At 36.7% G+C, this 25759-nt stretch overlaps 7 protein-coding genes across 15 annotated transcripts; 5 read left to right on the forward strand and 2 right to left on the reverse strand.

Annotated features, from left to right (window-relative positions):
- The first annotated feature begins 862 nt into the window (after positions 1-862).
- Positions 863-2083, forward strand: LOC135162229 (uncharacterized). The gene is made up of 2 exons (XM_064120459.1): positions 863-1083; positions 1412-2083. The coding sequence occupies exons 1-2, from the start codon at positions 985-987 to the stop codon at positions 1829-1831; spliced, it is 519 nt and encodes a 172-aa protein (XP_063976529.1). The 5' UTR covers positions 863-984; the 3' UTR covers positions 1832-2083.
- A 2606-nt stretch (positions 2084-4689) lies between these two features.
- Positions 4690-5181, forward strand: LOC135162056 (uncharacterized). Its single transcript, XM_064120147.1, has one exon. It carries the CDS (start codon positions 4690-4692, stop codon positions 5179-5181), a length of 492 nt encoding a protein of 163 aa, XP_063976217.1.
- Positions 5182-6833: 1652 nt separating this feature from the next.
- LOC135162228 (transmembrane protein 179) lies at positions 6834-9513 on the reverse strand. The gene is made up of 2 exons (XM_064120458.1): positions 8873-9513; positions 6834-8425 (listed from the first exon to the last, which is right to left on the reverse strand). The coding sequence occupies exons 1-2, from the start codon at positions 8980-8982 to the stop codon at positions 7870-7872; spliced, it is 666 nt and encodes a 221-aa protein (XP_063976528.1). The 5' UTR covers positions 8983-9513; the 3' UTR covers positions 6834-7869.
- A 152-nt stretch (positions 9514-9665) lies between these two features.
- On the forward strand, positions 9666-12151 carry LOC135162223 (protein Peter pan). Its single transcript, XM_064120437.1, has 2 exons — positions 9666-9835; positions 10869-12151. Exons 1-2 carry the CDS (start codon positions 9818-9820, stop codon positions 12093-12095), a joined length of 1245 nt encoding a protein of 414 aa, XP_063976507.1. The 5' UTR covers positions 9666-9817; the 3' UTR covers positions 12096-12151.
- Positions 12152-12297: 146 nt separating this feature from the next.
- On the forward strand, positions 12298-21597 carry LOC135162227 (N-acylneuraminate-9-phosphatase). 8 transcript variants are annotated; one of them, XM_064120449.1, is made up of 4 exons: positions 12298-13359; positions 13440-13602; positions 18068-18548; positions 19673-21597. In XM_064120449.1, exons 2-4 carry the CDS (start codon positions 13489-13491, stop codon positions 19858-19860), a joined length of 783 nt encoding a protein of 260 aa, XP_063976519.1. In that variant the 5' UTR covers positions 12298-13359; positions 13440-13488; the 3' UTR covers positions 19861-21597. The 8 variants fall into 8 exon arrangements, with proteins under 8 accessions (XP_063976519.1, XP_063976524.1, XP_063976526.1 ...); XM_064120454.1 differs by having other exon boundaries at positions 13448-13602; XM_064120456.1 differs by having other exon boundaries at positions 13460-13602.
- On the forward strand, positions 13617-17460 carry LOC135162220 (neurochondrin homolog). Its single transcript, XM_064120433.1, has one exon. It carries the CDS (start codon positions 14997-14999, stop codon positions 17217-17219), a length of 2223 nt encoding a protein of 740 aa, XP_063976503.1. The 5' UTR covers positions 13617-14996; the 3' UTR covers positions 17220-17460.
- On the reverse strand, positions 20256-24633 carry LOC135162226 (uncharacterized). Of its 2 annotated transcripts, none has more exons than XM_064120448.1 (3): positions 23864-24633; positions 23133-23327; positions 20256-22337 (listed from the first exon to the last, which is right to left on the reverse strand). In XM_064120448.1, exons 2-3 carry the CDS (start codon positions 23307-23309, stop codon positions 21582-21584), a joined length of 933 nt encoding a protein of 310 aa, XP_063976518.1. In that variant the 5' UTR covers positions 23310-23327; positions 23864-24633; the 3' UTR covers positions 20256-21581. The 2 variants fall into 2 exon arrangements, with proteins under 2 accessions (XP_063976518.1, XP_063976517.1); XM_064120447.1 differs by having other exon boundaries at positions 23133-23362.
- Positions 24634-25759: the final 1126 nt, after the last annotated feature.

Consider the following 25759-nt stretch of genomic DNA (forward strand, 5'->3'; position numbering starts at 1 on the left):
CGACTGTTTCGATTGATCAGATACTATTTTTTCAAAGGATAGCGCTCAGTAAATAGTATTTATATTTGGACTGAAAGAACAGCTATGAGAGTACTATTAATTTTCGTACATTCATACCAAGTACTCCCAATAGTTATAATGACAAAGACCTTCAAGCCTTTTTTCTTCCTTATTTTATACAGGTAGAAAAATACAAAGTTGAGAGCGTACTTTGGCGCGCTTGCATTTTGAAAACTTTCTTCCAAATGAAAAAAAATATTCAGGCAAAAGACTCAAGTCACAACTATATATTGTTTACACACTATATCCGTGGCGAATTTGAGGAGAATTGTTTTAACACTTCAATTATACACAGTATGTATACACAAAGACAAAGTCTTGCGGAACCTGAATAAAATATCATTGGCAAGGTCATACAACACACTGAAATTTGTAAATGCGACAGATTGTAAATACATAAAAAATAAATGTAGATACCTAAAAGACAGTGAAGTACAGGTACAATAAATGTCATTTGAAATAAAGCAATGTTATCGAATGAATATCAAGTATTATACAAAAATGTAAATAAGTTAATATACAAGTTTTAGTATTATAAAGCAATATTTAAAAACCCCAGAATCAAACAAATACCCTAATTCGTCAATTAAAGTTTTTTCTTTTTTCAATTTAAACCAATTGACGACTTTGCTACTGAATTGCAGTTCAATGAGTCGGTGATGGTAGGAAAATAGAGCGTACATTATTAGAATCAATCTAGTCAGAGACTGAGAGATATCAAATGGCCCATTGATCTTTGATCCTCGCGAACTTCGAGGCGAGATACTTGAATTGATTCATTACCATTCAAGGTGAGTAACAAAACCGTAAATACTCGAACTCTTCATGCAAATGACTACTTTCCAAAGAGGCTGGTGAGATCCAGTGGTCTGATCTCATCAGTTTCCGGAGGGAGTTCAACTGGAACAAGCCAAACAGTTTACCATGATTGGAAAATTAATTTTGCTATCAATCGTTCAAAATTTGCTGGCTCAAGATATTGTTTTCCCGGGGGCTGAACTCGAAGCATTGAAAAATCAAAATGTAAGTGTGAAATATTCATTTCAGTTTATTTCCTTTGATGTTACAATTGTTTTCCCTTATTTTTGACACCGGCTCCTCATCCCAGTCTCTCTCTCTCTCTCTTTCTCAGTTTTTCCTCCCTTCCCTTGAGCTTTATGGTACTTTAAAATGCAATTTAGATACAATTGTCTATCTATCTTTATATTTTAAATGAAAATAATCTCTCTCTAGATCATCTATTACAGTGAAAAGCCGGTTGCATTTTATTATTTATTTTGTCTTATAATGAGGAGCTTAACAAAAGGATAGAGGGAGCAACTCAATGTATTTGGCAAATTAATTGCATCAGGTTTCCAAAACTTCTGATTGTCCCCTGAACATGGTGTACATCCCAGAGGAAAAAATGTGCGAATGCGAGACAGGATTTCTGTACTACACTCCGAGCGATGGTTGCTATGTGCCCTACCAAAGAGGTCCCTGTTCCATTGGTGAGCACCTAATTCTGCCGAGGGGATCGGCAATGGCCCAGTGCCTGACCAACCCCTGTGGCACCAACGGCACCGTCCCCTATCAAAACACCTGCGTTCACCTGCTGAGCCCTGGTCCACCTTGCACTGAAGAACAAGCGGTGATTGTGGACGAAAGCACTTACCAATTATCATGCCAGAATGTTAGTACTGCTGTCTACCAGATCATCACGGCGCCTCTTAGAAAATGCATGCGCGGCTCGAGGAGAGTAGCCGGTGGAAAGTGCCGAGTGATTCTTTAAAACAACTGACCAGCCTCGAAGCATCATCGACCAAAATAGTCACTCACTACCGGAAAATTACAGACTTTGTAATCTACTGAATCATTTTGCCAATTTTGTTTTTAACGTTCAAGTTTTTTTCATTCAAATTGTACAGGGGATCGTCAGGAACGAGTTGGACTGGAGCCAATTTGAATGAGACGAAACGGGCTTTTTTCATTGATATACTGAGCAGATGGAATTAAATGAATATGTATCCTCGCTTTTCACAAATTCTATGCCTCATTATTTTTACGTTTTACAATTATTTATACAGATTTCGGGACAACTATAATACGTTTTAATTTTCCAAGTTGAGTAAAGAGGGACAGTCAATTCAATTGAACTATCGGACAAACAAGCAGAACCTTCATACCAAATGTCAAGATGCTGAATGAATTTTTAGCAACGTTAACGTGCTAACAAACCTTTTTTTGGGCAAAAAAAGAAAAATTACAATATCTGGAAAACTTATTGAGAATTCATATATGTAGGTATATTGATTGATTGAGATAGAGAATGAAATCGATTTGATACTTTTCGAGATATTTGCGAAAAACAGGTCAACCAGACTTAGTTCTTAACAATACCTATTCTACATAATTTCCTTAAAGAAAACTGAAAATTGCAAAAATCGGACCATTACAAAGCTTCCAACTGATAGTTAAAAGTAGCAATTACGTTTCGAAGCGTGTAATGTGCAAAGGCAAGCGCAACTTTCTGGCTCATGATTATTATTGAAAAGACGCGTTAAACTAGCAATAGCAAACATATCCTTGTTAGGTTTTATCATTATTTAATGACAGTAAGCTTCATAGTAGTGCTTCTATTTTTCAAACTTTTTCTTAGAATTTTGTCAATTTTCGAAAGAGTTTAGTGAGGAGTTAGGACAATCCTTTCACAGCGAGGAAACTTCTTGAGCCATTGAATGATAAGAAAACTGAAAAACCATACATTTTTTCACGTCATCTTTATCAACTTCTTGTGAGAAAATCACCCCTCAAGTCGGCGATAAACAGAAAAATTCTGAAATGACTCGAACCGCCAAAATGAAAAATACGGATCTACTGGCTGGAGAGCGTGGGTCAGATCGCTCATCCGGACATGAATACAACTTAATTTTTGCTCAGCGAATAACATGTGATAATGTTGATTGGATTGTGGTTAATGGACTCCACGATCACGTGGTGCTAGTGTTTTTCTCGTAGCAGTGGTTGGCCTTGGAAGCCGGTGAATACCGGGGAGTTCTTGGCATCAGTGCAGTCGTATCTCGAGCGAGCGTCGGACTCGTCGAGGTATAATAATTGCGGGCCAAAGAGCGAATTTCAGTGCCATGGATATCTCCATTATGTTGATGCTGATTTTTTATGGTGCAGCAATTTTAACAATCAGCCGTGGCCAGCATGTAGTCTTTTCATTCAAAGGAAATTCTACTAATTCGACAGGAAACAAATTAAATGTAAGTCATGTTTCAATAGCTGTGGATATGACAAATTCAATTAAAAATAAATTGTGTTTTTATTTTATGAAATATTGCCGGCAAAATAGTAATTGAACGGCTGGAGGCGTGATTACGTTAATTAAATATAGTTGGATCGTTCACATATCTAAAGTAATTATCACATCGTATGTCAATTTCGGCGATTTGAAAACCAGGGGAAAAAAATATATATTAAAAATTGCTAACTGTGGTACTCTACCCGGTAGAATGTTATACTAATGAGGAAAATAACCAGGAAAAATCAAATAAATATGTTTTTCCAATAGTTCCAAAATAATATGTCCCTGAATCAAAACAAAGTTATTAGCCTTCCATGTATTATCATGTATTTCAAGGAATTTACTGCATTGAAATAGCACCAATACCATCAAAATAAAGGACTATTAATTTTTTGTAAATAAATGTTTTCTTGTCCTCATCCAAACAGATATTTTTTTCATTCAATCACTTTTTCCTCAGTGTAGATATTGTATAAGGTCCTAAGAGCCTGTATCATTGATACCATCGATGAATCTGTCAAAGATTGTGAACTCAAAAGCTAAGGAATCAATACAGCCCAGATATTAATTCTATTAGTTTCCAATTTATAGTTGATAACATTTATAAATACATTTCAAATGCTGAATAAAAAAATCTAAAGTAATTAATTCGATATCTAAGGTGAGATATCTGGGAACACTCCCCGAAAATTTGAAAATATATCAGGTAATGGTATGTACAATACATTTTCTGTAAAATTTTGTGTAACATTTTGGGTTACCGTTTTATTTTGCTAAGGTATCATATAATATCCTATCTTTATCAAAGAAATTGAATATCATGATATAGTCGGATAGGTATGTATAAATAAAATGCGTATATATTTAAGGTGCAAAAAAAACACAAGATGTAACACCAAAGAGCAACAAATTATTATTACTATTTATATATTTATAAAATACCTATAGATATATTTTCAATTCAATTAAATTTCCTAATTTAATTTTTATAATTATAACAAATTTTACTGAATCCTTAATTTAATGCATAAAATATATATTCTTTGATTTATTCATGTTTTTCTTTATTGTTAACTTTGCGGAGAATATGGGTTTAACGCTCCAGATAACTGAATAAAACATCAATTCAACTCAATATACATATAGAAGGAAATATGCATATTTCGACTACCATTATACTCGAATTGCCATTTCCGTTACTTTCAGCAGGCTATAGATGTTATTATGAAAGTTACGTTTCATAACATAACGATTGCATGATGTTTGTAAATTCAATAGAAAACTTTAAAACTGTAGGGTAATTTTTGTTTTTGTTAAGGTCACAACGACAATAAAATAAAATGAATGGATTGATCAATAATTCGAATAATGAACCATTTCAGCTGACTACAAGAATTCCAATCCGCATCCCGGGTGAATGTCCTCCTCACATGGACCGCTACCTTAGCTCCATTAACAACACCTGGATCTGCGACTGCATATCTGGATTCCTCTACTTTCCCCAGAACGACTCTTGTTACCAGCCCTACAAGAGGGGCCCCTGCAAATCCTCCGAATACCTTACACTCCCCAAGGGCCAAATTGTGTCAAAGTGCCAGGAGAATCCTTGCAAGGAAGATGGTCTCGTGCCCTTCAGGAACGGCTGTCATCCCATGCTCATGAGAGAGGGCCCCTGTGGAGATCAAATCCTTGGAGTCAATGATACCACTTTTCAAATTGAGTGCCTGCCGGTGGATCTGTCTCCCTTTCACGTCATCGACCCCGGCGAAAGTGATGGCTGTCCTCCGGGAAGTCGCAGGACTGCTCAAGGACTCTGTCGAGTTCCTCTCTAAATCTCGCCCATTAGTGTCGCATTTATCTTGAGAATCAACGCTTCGGGGAAATAATGTTGTAATGATTTTTTTTTCTTTTCAATCACCAATTATCCTTCAACAGATCTCCAAGTTTTTCTTTCCAAATGGAAGCATTGCAATCATTCTATTTTTAGATTTTTTAATTCTGCTTGGAATTCTGCGCACTTAAGTGATGCAGAATAGTCTGAAACGTCAAAATACGAAGGAGCATCCCGTACACTGAAGGAAAAATTTTTTAAGAGGGGGGGAGTATTTTTTGTTTCAAACAGTCAACAGACTCAATGGAATAACTCCTTGATGATACGAATCATTTGGGAAGTTTTAATTGATTGCGTGATTAAACTGTTTGCGTCAATCGGTGATTCTGAGGGCCTCCGAACAGAAACCTCCATGATTCGATCACATGGGGGGTCAAATCTATCGTATGTTCCTTTCGACCTCCTGAATATTTCATCACATTTGAATAGTTATCTAGATGTATGGAATTCCCTACATCTTAAAATTTATTGATCAATGGAAACGCATGCGCTAGAATATTATTTAAAATGACAATTTCAAATGTTGAAACAATGGGATTCCTTAAACATATTGCGTACAATTTACGATATTTTTTTCTCAGTTTATCTACATGTACGCATGTCCGACTTACGGTCGGTAAATTATTAGAAAATAGAAGAAATAAGTGGCTAAAATAATTTCAAAAAATCTGAAGTTTTCTCAGATTATGGGTTCTAACGAGAGTTAACTCCCCTGTTTTCAAGTTCAGCTTGAAAGATTCAGCCGTTTTAAGGAAATCGACGTTTCTTTTGTTGATTATTTTTCGAAAATATTTCGTAAACTACGAATCCGATTTCTACTTTCCATTTTTCAAAACATTTGTGTGAATTACGTCGATTTGATTTAATCAAAAAATATACAAGTTTGCCTACAAAGCTTTCGAAATATTTCAATTTTTCTTTTTTCAGCTAAAAATCTTTGCACATAATTTCTTTTTGGAAAAAATGAATTTATCAAAGTTGAAATTTTCCAGTTTCCTCTTATCATTACAATGTTTTTAATTGAAGACTGAATCGGTTGATGAGTTAAAGATAAATATTCAATTTTGTATCTGTAAAGATTGCTTTCAATGTTTGAAAAACTACTCAACCGATTTTATTTTTTCCTTTTCAAAATTGTTTGCCTTAATGAGCTGTATTCACTCAGTTCTCATTCATATACTTCGTTATGGAAAATTGTAGAGATGTTCCGATTTTTCGGTTTTGGCAAATAATCAACGTCTTTTAATAATAAATATTTTATTTAATCAACTGATGTAGATTGTAGAAATAGCTGAATGGAGATTCAGATGACTTCTTATCATGACACTTGACCTTTTGCAACTGTTGATTCAGAATGGAATAATTTTTTCTTGCCCACAACATCTAATACAAACGGTGATACCCATACCCATTATGAATGTACCACCAGCGAATCAAAGTTAACGTCATGCGCCAGAAATTCCTAATGAAATCCTTCAATAATATTGATGAAATTAAATTGACACAGTATCAACCAATATGTAATAAAAGATATCTTTACTGTTTTTTACAATAAATTCGGGATTTCACACGGATATTTCACATTTTTAAAAAAATTATTTTCAACGAGAAAAAAATACAACAGATAGTATCACTAACTAATCAACGAACAAGTTATCCAATTGAACAAATCATCATTGCAAACTTTCAAATTGGAGCACTGATTTTTTACGACGAGATGAAAGTACACCCAGGAATTTTCAGCACTTTCTCCAGCCATTCCAGAATGTTCCATCGATTGATTGATAATGATAGAAGATTTAAAAGACCACTCAATGATATGCTCACAGTCATGTGTTCGCTGTCATATGCTCACCACCTTTGCTTGTAATTTATTTTGATAAATCCCGTAAAATATTGAGTGGATTAATAAAAATAATGGTGGACGTAATTGGTGACATCAAGAGTAACAACAAGTGCTTATCAATTGACAACTTCTACGCCTGATGATGATGAGTCAGACAACAAGTCAACAAATAGGATAAATTGTATTTGCATTTGAATCTTCAACGTTGTATCTGAACTGACATGAATTTTATTCAGCACAGTAATTGTACAGCATATTATTAAGAAAATAATTCTATCATGAAGATGTGAAACGAATTAACTCAACTACAGCCATGGTTTTTAGTAAATATCGTAAGATCTAGAATCACTGGAAGAATTCGTTAGTGAAGTGGTAAAACCAAATAAGTTATCTCCGATGTTTCTCGACCATTGACCTTTAGCCCTGGTTATCGTTAGGGTCGTTTTACCCTAACTTGTGTTTGAAAAAACTGACGATTTTGTTAAGTTTTAATGACATATTCCGTGTTGTATCATTTGTAATAACGGTTAAATTTTTTATATCTTTACTTTACTTGTACTCAAAGACTCCCACTGAGATTTGTTTTGATTGAGGGTGAAATGGTCTTCAAAGTGTAACAATCCTTGAAGATATTTGGAATTCAGGACTAATTTTTGAATTGAGTATTTAATTGGATGGACGATCTCCCAGGTCTCCTCGAAACCTTATTTAATCCTGAAAAATCCCACATGTTTTTCCACTTCTCCACTGAACCCTTGATGAGAAGAACATCCCTCGACTCCTCTAGCCGATCTCCTGAGTCGAGTAAGTTCCCGCAGAATCGATGAGTCTCTGCCTCTCCCTATACATGGACACTTTCATGTTCTCCAGCTGGTGGTACCGTAGGAGTTTGAGGACAGCAAATACACAGAGCCCAACCCAAATAGATAGACTACTCCATGCCCCGAACTGTGCCACCCCCAGCTCAATGTGAAACCCAGAGGTGTTAATGCCATCAGCTTTATCAATATCATTTCCAGCAGCTTGCTCGCAAGAAGGAAAACGCTTCGTCATGCAGCCACACCACGTCATGAAGCCCAGGGTAATGATGATAGCAGCTATCAGGGTTACCATCGTCAGGTTGATGGAAACGACGACGTCTATGAATGCAGAGAGGAAGGAGCTGTCCTCCCCCTTGTACATCAGCATCGAAAGTCTGTATATCTGGATTACTGATGTCACGAAAAGGACAAGTCCGGCAGATATCGTGTAATTGCAGTAGGCTTGGGACGCCCATTGCACATCAAACTGTCCATCAGTCTCACGCCAAATACCGGTCGAGAATAGAAGACAATGGCCACTAGAAATTTATTCGAAATGACGTTTTTATCGAGAACATCAAGTAGTCAATTTCCTGAGACGAAATCGATCCTTTATCATCTTCGAAAGCCATTTAATACAATCAAATTGCATATTAATGTCGGAGAAAATACCCTCAAAAATACCTTAAAAATATACATTCAAAATCTGTAAAAAATTGGAAAATGTCAATATCAAGTTTTTTAAACTCTTGTAACAAACAAATTTTTTAACTGAATTTCTACGCAGTTGGTTCTACTGCCAATATCTTGAGATTCGCTGAGTGCAATTTTACCATTTTCTTAGATTGTGAAGGTTTTTTTCAAAGCTTTAGAATGAAACTTGATTTTTCGAAATTACACCTGCAGATTGAGATATATTGACGTTTGAAGATGTTCAGTTTTTATTCGATTCCGTCATGAGATTTGATTATTGAAAGATTAATTACTTGAAATCTTCCTGGTGAAGACTCATAGGCACGATGATGCACAGAGACAGGATTAGGGCCACCACATATCCAGCCACCTGACTTATCAACAAGACATTCGTCAATGCCATGATACGTATATGAACTATTCAAGTGCGGATAGTCCAAAGCACAGGAACTAGGTTATTGTTCCTTATTTGGTCTCAAAGTCCTCATCCACTCACACATCAGTCGTCCATCATCAACGAAATTGGTTAATTTGGTGTTGGAGACGAATAATGATATTTAGAGTGTAATTACGAGGATCAAAATTGGCCAATTTTCACGTTCAGAATAAAATATGACGTCTAAATTCTGTCCCTAAATAAAATCACTAAAGTTAATTCTCACGGACACACTATATACTTGAGGCATATCAAAGCCTCGGTTATTGTTCTTTTCTTTAATCCAAATTCCAGCATTAGATATTTTTTTATGCCTTTTTGCGCGCACGTAAGTAGTATCTCGTCCAGTAAAACCAGCTGTCAATTTGAGGAGATTTTGACGACTCTTACTGAAGTAGTGATATCACTGATATCTGACAGATGCTGCCACCATCCGCTAAGATAATAAAAACTATCAAACAAACAAAGAAACTAAAATAGCAAAAATAGTTACTGTCGCCATATCGAACGGATGTTCATGTTGAATCACACTGAATGCGTTTCAAGTATTTCCCCTTTGCGTTTTTTTTTTTGACGTTTCATTTTTGTTGTAACGATTCACTAGGTTGTTGAGTACACATAACACAGAAGGTGTTGGGTGGAAAGCACATTCAAAACAAAGGGATTATTGGCGCCCCCTCTGGAATTTTCCGCGACATAAAGTGAGGATTCTAACCTCTACAAGAGTCAGTTGACATTGCAACACGTGCTGGAATCATCAGTTATCATTTGTTGTTGGTTAATTGTTGTATAAATAAAGAACATGGGAAGAAGTAAAAAGGTAAGAATGAGACCATTAAATAGACAACGCTAGTGGAATTGGAATCGTATGTATTTATTTAAATGGCTGTTGTCATACGAGAAAATTTTAGGGATCATCTCTTGAAGTTTTGGAGCATATTTTTTTCGAATTTTATTCGGAGGAATTATTGATTTCTTTTACGAAAATAAATCAGAGTAACGAAAATGATGGAATGACCGCTTTTCCTTTCATCAAATTCGCTAGTACTCATTACGAACCAATGACCCGTAATTAATTCCGAATTGATGATTGATTGGCCCTTAGTATTTTATCTCATGTAGATTGTAGTCAAACCATAAGCTGGAAGTTCAGACACGAAGATTTTTGAGAATATCTCATTTAAAAATCGGACAATTTACATTTATTTTGTTTTATTCTATGACAAGACTTTTAGTTGTGACAGGTGCTAAATACGGAAATATAGATTCAAGGGTGAGTCAAAGAAAAAAGTAATTAGATAAACTTATTACCACTTCATATATAGTTTTGGAATTCATATATTTAAAAAAGAAACATGATCACAATTTCCTTTTTGAAGCCAATTGTGAAAAATCAGTGTGACAATCTTTTATTCTCCAAAATTTAGCACCCAATACAGAAATCTTCAATCTGAACACATTCAACAGCGGGTATCTGGCAGCAGAATTATGATATCTAATTAAAACAAAATTCAATAAAAAAAAATTCCCTTCGTTGTTAACGTCATTTTTATTTCTTCGTCTTTAGTAATGGATTTGTCCTGCTAATTAAAATTTAATTAAAACTTTTAGCAGAACTGTTTTTGTGGAACCGTTGAAGACAAAATCGCTCAAAAGAATATAAATAACTAATTGTAAAAGCTAGAAGTATGCCAAATTTTAACAAAATAGACTTACAGCGCTAATTAGCCTCTATGAATTATCATTATAGTATTGGTTGATATTGTGAGATGGCAATTCAATATATAGAGAACAATACTGAGTGTCAATAAATCTACCAAATTTAGGCACCTTAATTTCCGTCGATTTTGCAGGGGCGATGTGTAAAAAAGAACAAACAGCTAGCTGCTCCAGAGCCGGAGGCTACTGTCCGAGCGCCGCACTCATTCATCATCCATAGAGGTCTCCCTGGCGAGCACATAGTGGAACTCACAAAGGACTTTCGTAAAATAATGGAGCCATTTACCGCCTCCGCCCTCAAAGAACGCAAAAAGAACTCGATAAAGGACTTCGCGTCAATAGCAGGTCTCCTACACGTCAGCCACTTATGCATCTTCAGTCGAACTGAGATAGGAATGTACCTGAAAATGTGCCGATTTCCACGAGGTCCAACGCTCCACTTTAAAGTCCTCAACTTCTCCCTAGCCAGAGACATAATATCAACGGCCAAGAAGCAGTTGGTCTTCGATGAGATATTCAAGCACTCGCCTCTGGTGATCCTCAATAATTTCAGTGGCGAGGGTCTCCAGATGAAGCTGATGGCATCGATGTTCCAGAATATGTTCCCCACAATAAACCTGAGGACAGTGAATTTGAACACAATCAGGCGGTGCGTCTGCCTGAATTATAATTCAGAATCCAAAAGCATTGATCTTCGACATTATGCGATTAAAGTTGTGCCCCTGGGGCTATCCAAAGGTGTCAAGAAGCTGGTTCAAGCTAAAATTCCAAATCTTCGTGGATGTGAAAGCTACGCAGACTTCCTCACGAAAACTGCTGTCTCTGAGAGCGAAGGTGAGGACGATCCCTCGAACTCGGTCGTTTTGTCGCAGAAACTTTCGTCTCGAGGTAATCTTCAGAACAGCAACAGTGCCATCAAGCTGTACGAGCTAGGGCCCAGGATATCTCTTCAATTGATGAAGGTAGAGGACGGTCTGCTTGATGGGGGTATCCTGTTCCATGAGACGATTCACAAGACCGAGGAGGAGAAGCAAAGGATTGAGAAGATTCGGGAGAAGAAGAAGAAGACGAAAGAGGCTAGGATGAAGGTGCAGAAAGAGAACAAACAGGCCAAGGAAAAAGCTAAGGAAGAATTGAAGGTCAAGTCCAAGGAGGGGATGAAGAGGAAGTGGGAGATGGAGGCGAAGAGGGTGGACTGTCGGGAAGAGAAGGAGATGGAAGCTGATGATGATGCACAATATTACAGGGAGGAGGTCGGGGAGGAGCCTGATCAGGACTTGTTCCAGAATAAATCCGTCAAGAAGAGAAAGCATACTGGAGCTAGTGTTAAATACAAGTCCAAGAAGTTTAAGACGAAATGATGTAGGGTTAATAATTGTTAAAAAACTGAATGATTAATAAAAGTGTTTTTTTTTTATTTTGTTGAGATCAAATATCAAAATTATAATTTTCGTTTAGCGAACAATGGTTGCATATCTGCAACATGTCGACTTATTTACTGACAAAATTTGAAATAGTTCAAGGTACCGGATAGAATATAAACAAGGTCAAATCTTCCAACTCACCAGCAAACAAAGGAATATTTTTATATACTTTAAAAGCATATTTGAGTAATAAAGCTTCAACGACCATTCAATCCTCCAGATATTCTTAAATGGACCTTAGTGTCCTCTCAACATTTTCCAGGAAACAATTTTTGGTAGTGAGATCTTAAATTTATGAGGACATTGGTCGATATACAGTTTGCTGTATTGAAACTTGCAAAAAAACCTCACGGATCAATTTTTATGAAATGAGAAAATCCCACGCGTCTGAAAGAAGATATGCTAATGGTTTTTTTTTCATTTATATATATATTTCATATAATTATACAAAACATATATTTATTTAATAGCCGCGTATAGCCGATTGAGCTTTTTAAATTTATACATGTTTAAATGATAGCTTGTGATTTATCATATCATATATGATTTCCTCTACAAGTGATTTGGTATTCAATTTATTTCCTAGGATGTTATAAATGTTTTCCTTAGTTTTACGTCAGTTCTAATTATAGAAGGATCTCAACATATTAGAGATTAGAAAAAAAAATACGCAGAAGTTTTTGAGAAACAGCATTTTTTCACACTTGATAACATTTCTAAGCTTCGCCCATAAAAATCCACAAAAATGGGCTCAAATGAGAAAATAAATGATTCGATGACATTTAATGACCCCAGTCATACGCGTACTCGTAAATATGAAAAATAAAATAAATAATGTAAAAATAACGTTGTCTCCTGCAGCTACAAAATAAACAGATTTCAGACTTGCGCAAAATCAAAGAAAACATTCGAACGGTCTGAAGTCATCGCCAGATGTCATCCACAACAGCCTTCAAACAACTAGTGCACAGCTGAGGCGAACAACGCACTTGAACTCATCCAAATAATCTCAATAATTTTCCATGATTCATCAGTGAGGGAGAAAAAATCCTCACTTATGTCTGATCGTCATCAGTCGTCATCAACCAAGGACGCTGAGAACTCATCCATATTAATAAATTCTCTCATACCAATTACATGTTGTGTGACACGTGTTGAAGTAAGTGAATCCTCGAGAAACCCAATAGCACCCAGTAATTAGGTAGAATTAATTAATTTTGAATTTTGAATCATCTATGAATATTAGCATTATAATCAAGTATTCAATTCAATTGGATGAAGCACATTAGCTGGACTTCTAGGCACTCGTCGTTTGAAGATTGAACTCCTGATGGCATTGTATCGTGACAAGAACGACAGAAGTGCCTCGATCACGACGATTCTCTTCGACCTGGATAACACCCTCATTGAGACAAGAAAGGGTGATAGTTTAGCATGCAAACAGGTATAAAAAGTTTTATTCAATCATAAAAATTCACTAATAAACTAGTCGAATAGAATTTATTGTAATAATTATATGTAACAATAGTCAGTGATGTCAATATCCACTTTGATGAATTACATATGTTGAAGATCATGAGACATGGGAGGAACACCGCAAATATTCAGTAGAAAATTATTTGTTGTCAGACAGAAAAGTAAGTTTTAGGGAGAAAATATTTCATCGTTGAATCATTACTTCAATTCAGCCACAATTGACGTCAATAGTACGTCAACGTATCTAGAATTTCCACTAAGGTCCCTCAATAAACACTAAGAATATTAAAGGACACAAATACATTTACATGATAGTAGTTGAAGAAAGTCATGAAAAAAAATTATTCAGCCTCATTACATAATCTTTTGCGCAGAACTAGTTTTTTTTTAATTCCTCGCTTACGAATAACCTCTAAAAACCTCTCGATATAGCTTCATTGCAAGTGGCATTTCATTAAAAACAACAAAAGCTGGAGAATTTTCTTGAATTTTCCAGAGAAATGTCGAAATGTCCTTTGAGTTTCTTCAAAATTTCTCCAACTGCTGGAATTTATGTTGACCATTATGAACGTACGAAGAGTTATGATATTGAGGTATCCCCCGTTACAATTAAAAAATCAAAAATTTCGTGTAGGCACTTTTCATTAAATTCAAGGGGTGACCGTTTCCTTTATTAACAACACACGATAATTTTTTTCTGTAAATCCATAAAGACTAACTTTTGTGTGGTACAGTATCGCGAGTCCTAAAAACCTGAGAAAAAAGCATAACAGTCGACTCTCCCAACATTCCATAATCTTCAACAAATTGAAAATTCCCCATCACCTCCTGAAAATTCCCCCTAACCGAGATATACTCCCCTCCTCAACCCCTTGTGCATAACATTCTGATAAAAATAGCTGCGTCTGTAATCTGAGACGTATCTGAAAATAACTATCCACCTCGCACACGCCACAAAGCCAACTCCACGCTAATGGAGGGATAATCCCGAGGCAACATCAGTCTCACTTCTTGCTCCACCTCTGTAATAAAGAATTCCCTCGCAACCGTCAAATTTAAAATCAAGAAACACAAGAAAAAATTCCCCAGAATCACTAACCCCCAACCATCATCACCCAAAAGCAATCTATCGTTATTTGGATATCCTGGGTGAATTTCAGGTGGCAAAATCCCAGAATTAATAATAGCCGCGTGTGAGAGGGTACAAAGAGAACATTGACAAAGTTACTCATTTCTCCCCCCCTTTCCCCTAACAACCGAAAGTGTCGAGTGGTGAAAGGGCAAGGCTAGAAAGATCATCGAGAGGCAAGCCAGGAGTGGTGCCAGTACCATCTTAACTCTCGTGCTTCAATCGAACCGAAAATGAGTATCCCAGAGGGTGTGACAAAATGTGCGTCAATATTGAAGATGGTAAGCAGCGATTCGGAAAAATTTGCTGCCCTGTTCATGGTGACCAAGTTAGTGGACAAAAATTGTAGTGTCGAAGCGAAGAAGCTTCTGTTCGAGGCGATCGGCTCGAAATTCCTTAAGAAGCTATTGATGAGTGAAGAAGTACCAGTTGACTGTCCCCCCCAGGTCTGTAAATCGGTGGCCCTGTCCATTCTGTCAGCATTTTGCGTTGAACCAGAGCTTGCATCGCACAAGGAGATGATAGTCCAGGTGCCGGGTCTATTGGAGATTGTCTCCCAGTCTGACGAGGACTCCTCTGACGACAATCTGATAGCAGTTAGTGAGGCTTACACAGTGCTCCAGGCCATTGCCCAGCAGCCACCTGGACAGAAGGCCCTGCTGGAAGAGAGGGCAATACCGAGAATGTGTGAAATCTACTCGGAGAAGAGCTTCCAGACAGACGAGGCTCTAAACATTCTGGTGACACTTGTCTCAAGACTGGGGCCAGATGCTTGGGATGCCACTGATACAGCCCCTTTTCACGGAATTATGAACAAAATAGCTCTGGACTTTGAGACTGATCATTCAGAGAGAAAATTTGAATTGTGCCCGATCCTCCAGGCACTGATATCGTCATCCCGAAAGGAGGCAGTTGCTGATACTTCCAAGGACGAGTCGTGGCCGCAGAGCCTCAACAAGGGCCTGTCAGATATTCTCTGCTCGAAGATTGGGAAGAACCAGAGGGATCCGGCGTTGAAGTTGGCGGCGGCCATTTTGGAGGTGTTGGGGGCAGAGTGGGCGCTAATGGACGAGGAGAAGCCCAAGGTTCTTTTTCTCATGCTGATACAGCTGGCCTCCATCGAAATAAGGATGCAACTGGAGGGAAAACAGCTGAAAACTGTCGTCCAAAATGGCGAACTCATAACTGCGTGTTTCATCATCTTAGAGATATGCTTGTCCTATATCACCTCTGATCAGCTGGACCTCGAGCAGAAGGAGAAACAGTCCCTCTACACTGCACTGAAGGGTGCATTCTCAGCTGTGATTGGACTACTCACATCAGTCTCCAAAATGAAAGAGCTCACTGATATCAAAGAACGCGTTTTTGTGTGTGCTATGGTGAGGGTTCTGGCAGCCTGGCTAGCTCAGGAAACATCAGCAATGCGACCTCAAGTTTACGCTATTCTTCCGTTCATAATGTCGGTGGCCAATGATACCTTCTACGCCAACAGAAATCGAAAAATGGCGGAGAAAGCCAGGGCCACTGCAAGATCCGAGGAGGGAGGATCCCCTATGGAGTGCGTTCATGATCCTCTTAGTGAAGTTGATGTACTACGAGTGATGCTGCCCGCCCTGTGTTATCTGGCGGTTGAGGAAGAGGCGAGGAAAATTCTGCTGAAGCACAAGCAGGAGGAGGTACTATTTGAGTGCCTCTCGTATCACTGGACCATTGTTCATTATAAAAAACCACCGGTGCCGAGATCGGAGCGTCTCAAGGCCCTCAAGGAACCCCAGAGGGAACTCGACCCAAAAACTCTTGAAGAAATGAAGGACTCTAGAGCTGCTATGGTCTCCATATGCAATGTTCTCATGAATATTACTGTCCTCGAGGCAAAACTAGTCGAACAGTCGGCCACGTTCGTGTCAATCCTCAAGTTTATTTTTAATAATCTACCAGAACTCAAGCAGACCAGTGAAAATCTCGTTCTTCATGGACATCTTGCTGTTCTTGGACTTCTTCTACTCAAGCAACAGGCCAAACTTGTGAAGAAAAATGATTTCAGTATTTGTCGGTATATTCAGGCGACCATCAGGTTTTTATGGGATGCCTACGTTGTCGACGAAAGCAGTGATCCCACGGAGCTTGTAGTAGCCATGTTTTATAAGGAACACTGGATGGAAATTATGGAGCTTTGGTTCCTTGGCATGCAGACCATGGCCGGAGTTTTTCCACTCATACCCTGGTTGACGGAGTTCGCTATTGAGTCAGGATGGATCGAGGGCATGATCGAGATCCTCAAGAAGGTTAGGGTTGGCTCCTTACCACCCAATGTCAAGTCTGCTTATGAAGATTTACTCTGTCATCTTGTCAAAGCTGATTCCAATGTTGTCTCGGTTTTGAAGAAAAATGGGGCACTCACTGTTTGTAGAAATCATCGTATGATGGAGCTCGGTAAAAGTCTATTTGGAGACTAGATTTTTTTTCTTTTGAGCCACAGTTGTTTTCTCGAATTGCTTGTTTTCTCATACTCGATGTACAAATAGGCATTTACCATTGAAATTGTTACACCCACTTTTTTCAACTGTTTCATCGGCTGGTGAGGAGAATTTAAACATTTATGTGCGATTTTTTTGATTGATACCGATTGAGAGGATTGATGGAAAAAAATGTAGCGTAATCTTTTTTTAATTAAAAGTATAAAATTTTTGTAAAAAATGTGTTCATTATTTCGATTTACCTGATACCATTAATCATGTGCCCTTATGTCTCTGGGGATAAATACTGAGGATTATTGTTGAGACTGTTGTTGGCACAACTCATTTTGTTGTGATTACAGCAACTCTTCCATGGATGCTAGTCTTCACGTGTTCAATATATCGGCACGACTAGTGAAAATTGAGTGAAAAGTGCAAATTTCCATAGGTAATCCATCTAATGCATTAAGTCATCCATTATTACAGCCATTTTTTATCAGTTCAAAGCCAAAATACAACTTGAAATGATTCATTTGTACACGAAAATTTTTCATGAAATTATTTCCAGTTGTATGACGTATGAAAATTATTCATAGAAAATTCATGTTTTCTGGTATTTATTAACGAAATTCTGGTATGAAGTTGCGGAAAATCCTGGTCCTTCATTTTGTTCGGTGCAATAATAATAAATTAACGAAAGAAAAAATAAATGAAAAAATACTTGTCAGAATAGAATTTCCCAGGGAAAACCAAAATTTTCTATCAATTTTTTTCGTACATGTCATTAATCGTGAATTGAGGTTATGAGTAACCGTATTGTTTTCCGTTATTTTGATTGAATGATTTAGTTAACGGAGGAACTGACACAGCTATACAATGTACCGCAAGAGACAGCTTTGCGAATCACGGGGAATTATCTGAAGCAGTTTAGAAAGTGCCCGGACAATCCGGCCTACGATTTGGACACATGGAGGGAGTCATTGTGGTCAAAGGCTCTGGGAAAGTACTCACATGTGGCGAGGAAAATTTACGAGAGATGGTTGTACCTAAGGTACTATTATTTGAAGATGCCAGATGATACTGTGGAGATGCTGGTGGAACTCCGAAAGAAGTATCTCTTGGGGCTGATAACCAATGGGCCCTCGTCTGCGCAGAGAGAGAAGGTGCACCGACTGGAGCTGGCGCGTTATTTTGATATTGTTTTGGTCTCCGGGGATCTACCCTGGGAAAAACCCCAGGCGGAGATTTTTCAGGAGGCATGTCGATCCCTGGAAGTGCGCCCTTCTAATTGTATTATGATCGGGGACAAGTTGGAGAGTGATATTAAAGGTGGGGATTTTCATTTTGTTTTATTTTAATTTATTCACTGTCGACATTGTGTCGTCCCTAAAAGCATTATTGAAGAATATTTTACATTCGCTTTTTAATGGGAAATAATTTGGACATGACAACTCCATGGTGGAATAATGCCATTACGTTGACCTCCTTAACTGACATTTAGGGAGTTTCATTGCATTTGAAAAAAAAAACCACATGAAAGTTGATTCTTCAGTGTTTCATAAGGAGTTAACTTCATCTTTTTCAATAAAAAAATATATAAATAATCTTCTAAATAATCAATAGATATGAAATTCATAGCTGAAGCGTATAATTCATTCATTCAACCATGATATGATTAACTGATACTGTGAGTTTCCAGACTACAAATTATGGCACATAAAAAATTACTTATAAAGCACTGAAAAAAAAAGTTTCACGTTAACCTTTGAAAAACTCTAATCTTGAATAACTTGAAAATGGTGTTTACGATCAGAAAAGTTGGACAGGACTGATTTTCATCTTCAGTTTGTATATTGGGTTGTGGAACACTCTGAATATATTTACCCACCAAAATTGACCAGCAATTTTACACCGAGAGAAAAATTTATTAACACAAAACAATGAGTTTTTGACTCAATCACTCGGTCTTGGTCAATAGTTCCAACGGAATAATTCATTGCTGTAACAAAATAGATCAGCCATTTTAGAGAACTGCATGATTAAACTGTGTTGCAATCGTTCATTCTGAAGGGTCAAAATATGAACCTTAGGCTTCGATCAAATGAAGGTTCGAGCCTATCGTATATTGCTTGGCATTCCCTGTATATTTCATCCAATTCTGAGGGTGATCTGAATGAATCGCATGAAATAAAACATTTTCAATGAAATTGTGTCCCATTATAATAATGATCCATTTTCGCTGGAATATTTTATTATTTACACTCTAGTTGGAAACTCACTGCAAAAATGAAGAATTAAAACGTTGAAACAACAAAATTCTATGTTGATACAAAAGAATGTACATCCAGCAAGATATATTAATTAATTAAATATTTTAAAAAATCTACGAGATTTTTCGAGAACAATATCAAAAATATTCAACTCTCCAAATTGCAAAACCATGTTTTCCCCAGGGGGAATCGATAGTGGCCTGGCTGGAACCGTTTGGATCCCACTCTCCGATAAAACTCGTCCATCACCGAATGATCCCAAGCCCGATTACACCATCAAATACATCACCGATCTCATGGCTATCCTGGACAAACGGCCTGGTGCCCCGGAGCTTGAGGACTCTTCCTCCAACGCCTCCGATGGAAGTTGATCATTTTCCCCTGACGTGGGGTAGCAATAGTTGAATTTTTATTCAAGTTATAGATATCACGACTATTCGAGGCATCTGTTTATCTGGGAAGTAGATTACCATAAGATTATGTAGAAAGTCATTCGACCAAAAGTGCCCTATTGTCCAAGTTACATCAGTAATCGATTGGCAAACATCATAATTTAATTACTTACACTGAGTCATTTAAAAAATGATGAATTGAATTATCATCTCTTGTTGCCACTTGACTGATACAATTTTTATCAACATGTACAGATTGATTTTCAAATCAAAATAGGAAAAACCCTTGATTAGAGTTGATTAATGTATATTGCACTTAACACGACTAACATGGACTTCGACATAGGAATGACAGCACCATCACTGTAAAATGATTAGATATAAAACTCTGATGCTTATATTTTTTTACATAAATGTCATAGTTCAGGCTTGGTAACACAATTATACAAAATACGGGCCCATTCGATATCAAGTATGAGACCAACTTTAGTGAAACGTCAAAATATCATGAAAGAAATCTTCGTGTAAAAATATCTAGGACCGAAATATTCGTCAGCACAACATCCTTTAGTCAAATGTTTTTGACATTTTCTTTTCCAATCGCCTTTAAAATTCTCACCATTATTGAAATTTTTTGATAAAGAATACGTATTTTTCATATAAATAAACGTATATTTTTTGCGAGGCACCAGCAGATCTCAACAGCATGATAGTATGGAAGAATAATAGGAAATACGTTGGATGTGGATAATAGTTACCTGAATATAACGTTCATGAATTATAGCTCGAAGCTGTCCTTAATCCTGATTACCTAGCAGAAAATCAATATATTGTTTTTATTTCAGACAGCATGTAAACGCTGAAAATTCACTTTAATCGAAACATTTTTTCCGATTTATTTTAAAGGACAATTTCGACTGGATGTTTCTGTCGTGGAGTTTTTTTCAAGATATTTTTACGCGGAGATTACTATTTTTTAACGTGATTTCTAACCCTTTTTCGATAGTTTTTGTAGTATGTTTAGTTTTTGAGATAAAAATTAGGAAGGGGTTAAATATGGCAAAATAAACACGTTGAGGAATTCATAAAGTGAAAATCTTCAATTTGAAATGGAAAATGATTTGTGAGAGTGCTGTTCCTCGAGATTTTATTTCTCCAGAGATCACGCTCAACTTTCACGAGGGTAACCAACTGTCTTGATTGATTGTTTTTCCATGGAAATTTGTCAATTGCAATTTCAATCTTGGAGATATTAACAAACGTAGGCTGATTGATCTGAAATGGGCGTAGATGAGGATACTCACAGTCCATTTCTGGTTATTTAATTTCTCCAAAAGATAACAATTCACGCTTTTGAGAATATTTTATGCTATTTTTCATTCATTCAGAGGAAACAATGATGCACTGAAAAAATTGTCTACTCCTTGAATCATAATTTTTCAATCTATTAAATTACGTCGACAATGAATATGTTATCAATATCTTTCTTAGTATTTTATTTGATTGGTTTTAGACACTAAGCTTGTTTTGCCAAAAAACTAAACGCCCTACCAAGGTTTTTATAACCGATATTGACACGATATTGTCGGCACCATCCTTGAGGACAAAATAGCTCGCATTTTGTAAAATGGTGTAACAGTCGAATACGTGAATCAACGCTGTATATACTATTGTTACAATTCTTGTGTTTGGGAATAAATTTACGTTTCCAGGGGATGAATCCTCTCCGACGTGGAGTCCTCTTCATTGATCACTGATTCTATTTCAGATTGCCACTCAATGGACTCGTCAGACTCCTGAGACTCACTGGAGTCTCTAGCAGATTTTATTTCTTCACTTTTATCACTCCTCTCATTTCTGTTAATAGTACTTTGATTTTTCCCGATTGACGAACACGTCCTGTCACTGGATGTGTCACTTTCCTGTCCTTCTTCCTCTTCGTCCTCGGCAATGTTCAAGGCTGATGTCAGCTGGTGCAATTTTTTGAGCATTTTTTTCCTGTTTAAAATGGATAAATTCTTTGCCAGGTGTTTTTTGATGACATCTTTTATCTCTTCGTCTCTGTGAATGCCGGTGTCTATGATTTCTTGGGTAATGTCATGGAGGAATTTCAGGTATTTGAGATTCTCCAACTGTTTTCTTCGACGTTTTGAGGCGTTTTTCTTCGGGGACGTTGACTTGTGGTCTTTCGTTTCAGTAATTCCGCGCTCGGAGGTGTTTGTTGAGGCCTCAAAACTCGACTCATAGTCGGGATATATTTGATCAGCCGGGTAGCTCTTCATTACCGGCCTTTCGGGCTCAGCTAGATGCATGGTGACTCTGCAACCGCCAAGTTCTTGTCTCGATGGAATCTTCCTTCTGGGATCCATCAGGTGTTTATCACACTTCGGGCTCTTGAATGATGCCAGTGACTTTGTGGACCCTTTGGTCGCTCCGCAACTCGGCTGCAGCATGTCCTGCAAGACTTTGTTAGTTAATATTTGAAACTCAAGGGAAACAAAGAACCCCTTCGTCTCATCCAGGAATTCCTTCTGGATGAGAGTATTGTAATCGCTCATTTCTAGCATTCTTTAATTTTCGTTAAACATTATGTAGAATGAGTTGAAATGCAAAACATGAAGTTTAAACAAAGCGAAAAATATCTACAAGTAAATTGATATGTATAGCGTTCCACATCTTCGGACGTCACAGGAAATTGTTGGATAGGATTTTGGGTGAATTATTGTCGATATAATTTTACCAGAAAAATGGTAAGTCCAGACCTGGATCTGAACCTGAGACCTCTCTATTAAAATAAGCTAAAATATAATTAGTTATTCAACAATTCAAAGTTGGAAAATCATAATTGGAATATTTTGAAACTGGCGTTTAACTGCTGGATAATCGAAAATTGGATATTTTTTACTGAATATTTAGACCGACTACCCTCCTTATATTGATAGAACCAACGCCTCTGGGTCATATTTATCCAATCACCCACTTTGGGCCTTTCTCGTGAGCAGAACATCCATTGCAGCACATTTTCGTAATAAATATTGGAAGATATCCGCTTTGAAGTTTTATTTTCACCCGGTATCCACTATAACGCTAACACCAGACAGACAGACAGAGATTCCCTTAAGTAGTTTGTATTTTTTAACTTTTGGATTAAATTAGGCAAAGGAAGAAGGTGTAAAAAACCGGCAGTGTGACCATTTGGGCATTAAATAATAACTATGGAAAAAATGTTATTGGAGTGAGGAATGACGTACCATTAACTGATACTGAGAATTTCGAGTCGATATCGTAATGTTGTCGTAGGAATGACACTTGTGCAGACATTTTTCTCCTCTAAGGTACTTGTAGTTCTCGTGTCTCTGGACGTATCGCGGATTCTTCGCGTCAACTATACATTTCGCTTGTAATACTCGACGGAGATGAGTGTTCATGTGATTATAGACTCCCAACTGTTGGAAGAAATTTTCGCCAGTTTGATTGTAAACTGAAACCCAGAAGGTTGGCAATATGGTGAAGATGGAATGAAAAATGGATTTCTAATATTCAGAACGAAAACTATATGGAGAAGACAACACCATATCCCTTATTTTTCTTTGCTTGTCCATCAATTAAAACGACTTTTCAAATATTTTCAATTTTTTTATTATCAATTTCGATGGCAGAATAAAATAAATAAAATTCTATTTTTATGTTTTATCAATGCTTTGTTGAATATTGTAATGAATAAATATGGTAATGAAAATTGCATAATTAAATTCAATGTATTACGATTCATCGACACTTTCAATGGGGAAAAATAAATAAATTAATTGTGAGGAACAACAACAGTTGATGACGCTAAATAAAAGTGTTGACAAATATCACGTTTTTTTATCATAAAAAAATGTCTAGGGATCAATCAAATAGTTGTTCGAGTACACGGCAAGTGGCACTTATCGTCGATTATATTTGCTTTTAATTTTTAATTTTCCAAAAACAATTTTACCTGAACTCTTCACTGATAAATAGGAACGACAACAGGCTGTCATATTTTTTTTATGCACTGAACCTTATTTTATCCTCAAGGGAAGATTCTAACACTGATGAGTCAGTGAATTCTTGTGTTTGAGAAGGTCTGTTGCATGGCAACGGTTAATAATGGACTAAAGTCGGTAAAGCGGTTAAGACTTACTAAGACAATTTACCCATTATTAATGCGTTTTTCATTTCTACCAATTCGATTGCTAGTATGCTGGGGCCTGGATCCCCACCAATTTCATTTCAAAAATCAAAAGGTAAACATGGAAGTTTGAGAAACATATTTAACCTATTAGTAACATGAACTTCAAGAAAACAATAAATTTTCTAACAAGCACCCGACATCTGATGCTTTCATATCATAAGAGCAGTCGTCATAACAAGTTTTAACTTGTCATCCCAATTTTACCACAAATTACCACTATTGTAGTATTGCTGAAAATATCTGTCTTCATTGGGTTTTAAACTACAGCCTATCTGTGTTTATACTACGAACGAAAATGAAAAGTACGATGTTGAATTGTAAAAAAAAAATCGTATTTTCCCAAATTTAAGCTAGACTCAAATTCCCAGAATCTGAATGATCGGTTTTTATTTGATTTCGCGTGAGGAACTCACCCGTAACAGATCGCCATCAGTTTCGTGTTCTACTAGGTAATTAAATTTGGCATTGCTTCTACCGGGTTTTCTTCAATTTAATTGCTGATAATCACACACAACGAGTTCTATGTGAGTTATCCCCTATATTCTAGCTAAATAAATTTACGTAATAACGAATGAATGATTGTCCTTTTATTATGATTTTCAGATTGAAAATTACGGTTGACCAACATTCTTTTCATGTCCCCAAAATAATCATTTTAAATCATGTTATTATATGTATTTTGAAAATTTCACAAATAAAGAAATAAATACAAAAAATTAACATAGGATAATCAATATGTAGTCTAGTCATTTATAGAGCCACTCCTCTCAGCTCCTTATATTTTTCCGGTTTACTACAAAATTGTTTATTAGCAGCATTATTGCTTTTTCTCGATCCTGAAACATTTCAAGTTGATTTTCCCACTTCTATAATTTTTCATTGTCAGTATTGTCGCGAGCATCATTGTAGGAACATCTTGACGCAGATCCTTCCCGCCTTTCGATATCAGTGTTATAGTTCACCCTTGTTTTTGTAAAATATATATGTGAAATTGTGAATTAAAGGTGGTGTGTGTCAATGAAATCAATTTCCATTCTTCTCAAAAGAACATTGAAACAACTACACAAGGAAAAGCTCGACGTATAGTGTACATATATTCGAAATATCATTCTGTGAAGGACAGATTCCTAGAATTTAAAACTCTAGGAAATTCAAAATTGAATGTGGTATTCGATCAAATATAAAACAAGAGGGGAGTGTATTTTTTTTTAATAGCACATTGAAACTCTGTTGTCAAGAGGAGATAACATGAAACAAAATAACCAATAGATGGTTTGCTATTTTATATGTGTTTAAATGAAGGGTTGACATAGCAAGATGGTGATTCCAATAATACTGAATTGTCCACAGCTATGAGAATCGAAAGACATTTGAATTCTACTATATTATGTATGAACTTATCGCATATAATACCACAAGAGCTCCGAAATTATCGGATATTTCCCGATAGGTTCGTTGCAAACAAATGAACGTGTCAAGTTATCCAGTTTCTGGGAAACTTGACAAGCTTATTTGTTTGTAGGGAACCTTGAGGGAAATATCAGATAATTTCGAAGTTCGAGTGGTATTCGGAGGATTATTTTTTCCATCCAAATGTTGGCCGATAGAATTGCATCATGAGAGATAATTTTCAACGAATTGCCATCCAATCTGTCAGAT

Source organism: Diachasmimorpha longicaudata, chromosome 5 (genome assembly GCF_034640455.1).
Source record: "Diachasmimorpha longicaudata isolate KC_UGA_2023 chromosome 5, iyDiaLong2, whole genome shotgun sequence".
In the NCBI taxonomy this organism is placed as follows: Eukaryota; Metazoa; Arthropoda; class Insecta; order Hymenoptera; family Braconidae; genus Diachasmimorpha; species Diachasmimorpha longicaudata.

Bases quoted from the DNA above. Each gene is read 5' to 3' on its own strand.
- LOC135162228 (XM_064120458.1), bottom strand. From the start codon at position 8,982: ATGGCATTGACGAATGTCTTGTTGATAAGTCAGGTGGCTGGATATGTG. The intron at 8,426-8,872 runs GTAATTAATCTT...ATAAATTTCTAG, and splicing joins CTTCACCAGGAAGATTTCAA to TGGCCATTGTCTTCTATTCT.
- LOC135162227 (XM_064120449.1), top strand. From the start codon at position 13,489: ATGGCATTGTATCGTGACAAGAACGACAGAAGTGCCTCGATCACGACG. The intron at 13,603-18,067 runs GTATAAAAAGTT...TGAATGATTTAG, and splicing joins ATAGTTTAGCATGCAAACAG to TTAACGGAGGAACTGACACA. The intron at 18,549-19,672 runs GTGGGGATTTTC...TGTTTTCCCCAG, and splicing joins GTTGGAGAGTGATATTAAAG to GGGGAATCGATAGTGGCCTG.
- LOC135162226 (XM_064120447.1), bottom strand. From the start codon at position 23,906: ATGACAGCCTGTTGTCGTTCCTATTTATCAGTGAAGAGTTCAG. The intron at 23,363-23,863 runs GTAAAATTGTTT...TCTGGGTTTCAG, and splicing joins TTTATCAGTGAAGAGTTCAG to TTTACAATCAAACTGGCGAA. The intron at 22,338-23,132 runs GTACGTCATTCC...AAAGTCTTGCAG, and splicing joins ATTCTCAGTATCAGTTAATG to GACATGCTGCAGCCGAGTTG.
- LOC135162220 (XM_064120433.1), top strand. From the start codon at position 14,997: ATGAGTATCCCAGAGGGTGTGACAAAATGTGCGTCAATATTGAAGATG.
- LOC135162056 (XM_064120147.1), top strand. From the start codon at position 4,690: ATGAATGGATTGATCAATAATTCGAATAATGAACCATTTCAGCTGACT.
- LOC135162229 (XM_064120459.1), top strand. From the start codon at position 985: ATGATTGGAAAATTAATTTTGCTATCAATCGTTCAAAATTTGCTGGCT. The intron at 1,084-1,411 runs GTAAGTGTGAAA...TAATTGCATCAG, and splicing joins AAGCATTGAAAAATCAAAAT to GTTTCCAAAACTTCTGATTG.